Here is a 5903-nt window from a genome sequence, read left to right on the forward strand (position 1 = left end):
AAAAAAATCTTAGATTTGATGCACCTCCATTTACATCCGTGCAGCTTTGTAAAGAATCAGTAAATCATTTAATGAATTATGGATTTCAAAAGTAGAGACTTTAAGCTGTAAAATGCTTTTTCGATCATTATGTTACGATAATTTTTGACAAAGTTGCTCTACTTTGAATTTTTAGAAATGATCGATATATTAACGTATTGTCCAGTCAATTAGTTTGGTGACTGTATATGTATACATCGATCGGAGCGTGTCAGGTTGCAAGATTAGAAATCCTAGCGCCTCTTGCGTCAAAAATTGTAAAAGGACATTTTCCCCACTCCGCAACTGGACGACGACGACGACGACGATGATAATAATAACGTTTCTTAGTTCTTAATTCCCACATTTCGGATTTTGCATTACAATATCTCCGCTCGTAGGGCACGTAGGAAAAAATAAAAATACTTTCATTACACAAACCGAACTCAAGCTGTCGATTAAGTCTACTTGGAACTTAATCGGTTCAACCATTATTAAGATCTCGTAACCTCGGGTGCTTGCAACGCGACGGCTCGCGTTAAGAGACCCGGCATGGCTTGACTGATATGGCTTGACTAATATAGTTTATTTAAACACTTGACACCAAGCTACTATTGTGTCTCCTAATTTCAATTTCATCTTTTTTTGATAATTGCAAAAGCTTTCTTAAATTAGTTAAAAATCCTGATGTATTATCAGTTTCACAATTACCAGATTTTGAACATGATTGTGTATATGTATTTATCAATAAACTTTTATAGTATCCTAAGAATGTATTACATGTCGGATTTGTGTTTCGTACGCTGTATTGACGTATTTGCCCAAAAAAGTTTTCCAAGGCATTTTGATTGAAAGCTTTAGGGTGCGTTCCCACTGAGCGCGTCACGCGTCGCGTCTTCCGTCGCGTCACGACGCGACGCGAGGTAAATTTAAGAATAGCGTCGTTCGTATTCACACTGAATGCGTCGCCGCACTCGCGGCATTCTGCAAGTCAACGCAACACATGAGCGAGGATAACCTAATATGATATAACAATAAAATCGTCACAAAAACCCCCAAAAGTGAAATTGTAAACATAATTTCTCTTATCTTTGTAGTACATATTGGTATATACTAATTTGTGTGAGGTAATCTTAGGATTAAACATTTTTTAAGAATATTTTCAAATAAATAATTTGTGTATATGTTATTTCTTTGATTCTTGTTTATAGAATTATGGAGGCCTACCGACAGCGTTATCGAAAAAAAATTATTAGCATGATACTACTTCATAGACAAATGAAATATGTATATGAAAAACATGAAACGTCTCGCCGATTCTGGATGCGTCCCATACTTCAAACGAAACGAAGTCATGAGAATTGGGAACATTTGATACAGGAACTCCGTTTGTATGATACTGAAACTTACTTCAATTTTATGAGAATGACACCAGAAACTTTTGAAGAAATTCTTTCTTTGGTTGGACCACAGCTCATGCGACAAACAACACATTTAAGAGAGCCAATATGTGCAGAAGTTCGATTATCATTCACAATTCGGTAAATCATAAAACACTTCTTTTTGATTATTTTCTGGGTTTTTTATTAATATAATTTTTTTAATTTTTAAAATAATTCTCCGGGAATCCTTTAGATATTTAGCTACTGGAGATTCCTTGAAATCATTGGCTTTAGCCTTCAGAATTGGGATATCTAGTGCATCTAAAATTATTCGAGAGACATGCAGAGTAATATGGTATAGCATGCAAGAAGTATTCTTAACACCCTCTCAAGAAAATTGGCTAGACATTCATAAAAAGTTTGCACTACGTTGGAACTTTCCACATTGTGTGGGCGCATTGGACGGGAAGCATGTTGTCATTACAGTAAGTTAATTTTATTATAAGTAATATGGTTGCTATTGGTGTCGAAGCTGGCTTTAGTAACATTTGAAGTAATTTATATTTGAACGAATGCATGCTATTTATTTAACGGCTTTTTACTTAACGGAAATTTTATCCTATCTCTTAAATCTATTTCTTTTGTAGTAGAAACATCTGTCTAAATCCTGAAAGTTAATTATGTTTTTTTGAAGGATTTCGATTGGATTAAATTAACTCGATCCCCGAATGCTTGTAAATTATTATTTTTAAATGCGAAAAACAGATCCCTGAATTTTTACATAAATTTTTTGTAAAAGAAATCGTGCAAAATTGCGGCTTATCTACACAGTTTTGGATGTAAATAATTCTCTATGTTGTTAAACATAACATTAAAATACCATTTATCTTTAATTACTGTCAGTTAATTTTACGACAGTTCGTAAAAGTGATTCTTAAATTTTAGTACTAATTTGATTTAACTAAATTGTCTTAATATTAAATGCCCTGATTTCCTATGTATACACAAATTTTCAGCTCGAGAACATTTAATACTTGCATGTGTATAGTATTTACAAACATTTTTCAAAAAATGTAATACTCCATATTTTTATTTTTTTGAAGGCTCCAGCGAATTCTGGATCATCGTTCTATAATTATAAAGGACAGCACAGTATCGTGCTAATGGCTTTAGTATCGGCAGATTATAAGTTTCTTGGTAGATATAGGATCTCTATGGTAGATATAGGAGCTCAGGGCCGCCAGTGACGGCGGTGTTTTTAAAAATTCTGAGATGGGTCGTCGATTCAATGAAGGATTAATGAATCTGCCTGCTCCGTCAATTATTCATCCAGCACAGACTCAACCACTTCCATTCGTAATAGTTGGAGACGAAGCTTTTCAGTTGAATACATTTACTATGAGACCATATCCAGGGCGAAATATAACTATAGAAAGACAAATATTCAACTATAGATTATCCAGAGCACGAAAAGTGGTTGAGTGTGCTTTTGGAATTATGGCAGCACGATGGAGAATCTACCAAAAGCCCATGAACACATCGTTGGCTACGACCGAAGCAATTGTACAGGCTACCATTTGCCTTCACAATTTTCTGATGACAAGAGATTGTGACGACAGATTTATAAATCGTGCAAATTGTAGTATGCCGAACGATGTGCGGCGAGAAAATATACCACAAACAAGTGCAATTCAAAATTATCCATATACCGGTCCAAACAACTATTCGAGACAAGCAGCTGAGATCAGAGACAGATTTACTGAGTATTTTATGATCGAAGGAGCTGTACCCTGGCAATGGGAACAAATAAACTGAGTATGAAATATATATTCTAAAAATATTTATTAAAATGTATGTATCACTTATATAATAACATTTATTCTTACTACTAACTGACTGATAACTTCCGTTACGTAACCTTCATCACCTGTGTAATATTAACGTATAATGGATTTTGTACATTAGACGCAATGGACAACGAGCGATGTCTAACAAAAGTTCTACTTTACATAACTCAGAATAAAATGTAGAAAATATTTAACATTATATATAATTTAATTTACATAATAATGTAAATACTTTTAGAAAAACTTAAAAATTATTTTACAGTCTGTGATCTCTTAACATAATATTAGGCAGCTTTATGTTATCATATAAAAAAAATAAAAATATCACAGTATATAATCAAATGTCACAAAATAAAAATAAAAAATTGTTTTTCAAAGATTATTTTAGAAATAAAATTTTAGAAATAAAATAATTATTTTGTACTGAAAGTCTGCATTTTTAGAAATAAAATAAAAATTACTTTGTACTGAAAGTATGCAGACTAAAAAAAACTAAATGTTACACAGTATACAGTCAAATATTCCAATAAAAAATTCTTAAATATCAAACCAATGGTTGGTTAAAAAACTGTTTTTTTTTTCGCTATGTGGTTGACTCATCTTGTATCTGCATCAAAGATTCCGTTAGTTTTCGTATTAACTTGTTCACCGCCTGATTTGGAAGCGTTCTGATTTCAGACTCTAAGTAGAGCATAAAAGATCCAATACGATCGGGTACATGATTTGATTCTAAATGTTTTTTACAAAACGATTCAAAATCTTCTGTCGACGATCCTGCAGGCGTGAGACTCTTGGCTTTTTTTGGCGTAGAAGATGTACTTATCGATGTTTCCATATCTTTAATGGAACGTTTTTTTGGGAGGTTGCTTATCGTTCTGTATTTAAAAAATATATTTAGTACGTTTGCTTCTCCAGTTTACTTTCTCTAACTACTATTCATTAATTACTATTCATTTATAATTTTATAATTTATAATATTATAATTATTTTATAACTTATAATATTATAATGTTATATTATATATAAGATTATAATATTATAATTTTAGTCAAAAAGACTTGAAAACAACTATTTTTATTTACATGTGAAAGAAAAATATGCAAACTTGCAATTGAACCTCTTTCTAATATTGTGCATGATAAAGAACTTACGGTCTGAATTCCACAGTAGGGCGAAGGAAGTTGAGTTGGTTAAAATATTTCCAATCGATTTTACTATTTGCGGCACTGCCACTGCGCTTGGATTTATTTTCCTCAGCTAACAGTTTGACAAAACGATCTCGTAAAGATTTAAATGTTTTTTGACTGTATCCATTTTGCACATCTAGAAAGTGATATAATGAAATTTTATTTATATATTTTATGCGCAATTTATAAAAAAATTTAGTAAAATTACATTTTGTTTCTGCTTACCTAAAATTCTATCAATTTCTGACCACATGATTGATGTTTTATTATAACTCCTTTCAGCATACGGGAGTTGCGAATTCCATAAAGGCTCCCTACAGAAGACTTCAGCGATGAGCAATTCTTTTTCATCGCTTTCAGGAGAGCTTAAAACATTTTCTGTTTCATCCTTATTAATCGTACATTCATCATAATGTTTTTGGGCAGCTGCGCTGCCTGTTATAACTACATTACAGTTATCACAAATCTGAAACAATTAAGAGATGTAGCATTTAATATTTGCAGTAATATATGCATAATCAAGCTTTTAATTTTCTAGATTGTGTAGACAAAAAGAATTTGAAATTAACTGTTTTCTTAGTTTTCTATGTTAAGCGGTACGGCGAAGCATGACATAACCAACAAAAATAGCACTGTCTTTAAATAATTGAAACTTAGGAATATCATTTACTTAAGATAATAATTTGGAACTTACAAATACCGCTCCACTCTCGGTGACTGGTCTCATAATGCGGAATTAAAAGAGAATCAGGAAGACAAAAGGAAGAATCACTTCTTTCTTCTTCTTTTTTTATCTGGGGGTCGATTGTGTATCTTGAAACAAGGTAAAAATTACAAAAATAAGCAAATTTATTAAATATTGGCCAATAAAATTAAAAAATATTCTAATAAATTTGCTCACTTTTGTCATTTTCACCTTATTCCGAGATATACAATTGAAAGTCAGTTACGAGTTGTGATGCCTTCGCGGATCTCTAGAATCACTAAAGTGTCGAGTAATTTTTCGATGCGTCGTGCGAGGAGTCAGGGTGCTCTCACGCGGCAAACAGCAACAAATAGTACTATAAAATGGGATGTTTTGATTGGTCAATTCGTAATGCAACGGATGACGCGACGCGTGACGCGCTCAGTGGGAACGCAGCCTTAGTTGGAAAAATTGAAAATTCCATATTGCGTAAGCTTTCATTTAACAGTTGAAAGCCTTCTAATATATAAATCCAATTTTGTAAAACTTGAGAATATTTTCAATCATTACGTTTTTTTTAAAATGAACTCCATAGTTTTGATAACATCAATGTCATCAATCGTATTAATTCACAATTGCACATGTTTATCCAATTTTATACTACCGTTTACGCTGTCAAACGTAATTATTGAGAATAGGGGAGCCACCTCCGATGACCTTGACATATGTTGTCAAGGTCATAACCCTGAGTGACTATCAAGAGGTTTAATTGGCGGTCATTCTT

At 32.5% G+C, this 5903-nt stretch overlaps 2 protein-coding genes across 3 annotated transcripts; one reads left to right on the forward strand and one right to left on the reverse strand.

Annotated features, from left to right (window-relative positions):
* The first annotated feature begins 964 nt into the window (after nt 1–964).
* LOC105450214 lies at nt 965–2647 on the forward strand. The gene is made up of 4 exons (XM_011689960.1): nt 965–1145; nt 1230–1559; nt 1654–1885; nt 2504–2647. Exons 2-4 carry the CDS (start codon nt 1234–1236, stop codon nt 2645–2647), a joined length of 702 nt encoding a protein of 233 aa, XP_011688262.1. The 5' UTR covers nt 965–1145; nt 1230–1233.
* A 1109-nt stretch (nt 2648–3756) lies between these two features.
* LOC105449983 lies at nt 3757–5425 on the reverse strand. Of its 2 annotated transcripts, XM_011689484.1 has the most exons (5): nt 5336–5425; nt 5129–5247; nt 4660–4900; nt 4399–4570; nt 3757–4122 (listed from the first exon to the last, which is right to left on the reverse strand). In XM_011689484.1, the coding sequence occupies exons 2-5, from the start codon at nt 5159–5161 to the stop codon at nt 3831–3833; spliced, it is 738 nt and encodes a 245-aa protein (XP_011687786.1). In that variant the 5' UTR covers nt 5162–5247; nt 5336–5425; the 3' UTR covers nt 3757–3830. The 2 variants fall into 2 exon arrangements, with proteins under 2 accessions (XP_011687786.1, XP_011687785.1); XM_011689483.1 differs by having other exon boundaries at nt 5129–5425.
* Between the last annotated feature and the right edge of the window lie 478 nt (nt 5426–5903).

Source organism: Wasmannia auropunctata, unplaced genomic scaffold, assembly GCF_000956235.1.
Source record: "Wasmannia auropunctata unplaced genomic scaffold, wasmannia.A_1.0 LD336069.1, whole genome shotgun sequence".
In the NCBI taxonomy this organism is placed as follows: domain Eukaryota; kingdom Metazoa; phylum Arthropoda; class Insecta; order Hymenoptera; family Formicidae; genus Wasmannia; species Wasmannia auropunctata.

Coding starts and splice junctions, on each gene's coding strand:
- LOC105450214 (XM_011689960.1), top strand. CDS start 1,234: ATGGAGGCCTACCGACAGCGTTATCGAAAAAAAATTATTAGCATGATA. Junction 1,560..1,653: donor CGATTATCATTCACAATTCG/GTAAATCATAAA, acceptor GGAATCCTTTAG/ATATTTAGCTACTGGAGATT. Junction 1,886..2,503: donor GGAAGCATGTTGTCATTACA/GTAAGTTAATTT, acceptor ATTTTTTTGAAG/GCTCCAGCGAATTCTGGATC.
- LOC105449983 (XM_011689484.1), bottom strand. CDS start 5,161: ATGAGACCAGTCACCGAGAGTGGAGCGGTATTT. Junction 4,901..5,128: donor CCGAGAGTGGAGCGGTATTT/GTAAGTTCCAAA, acceptor TAATTGTTTCAG/ATTTGTGATAACTGTAATGT. Junction 4,123..4,398: donor CCTACTGTGGAATTCAGACC/GTAAGTTCTTTA, acceptor TTTTAAATACAG/AACGATAAGCAACCTCCCAA.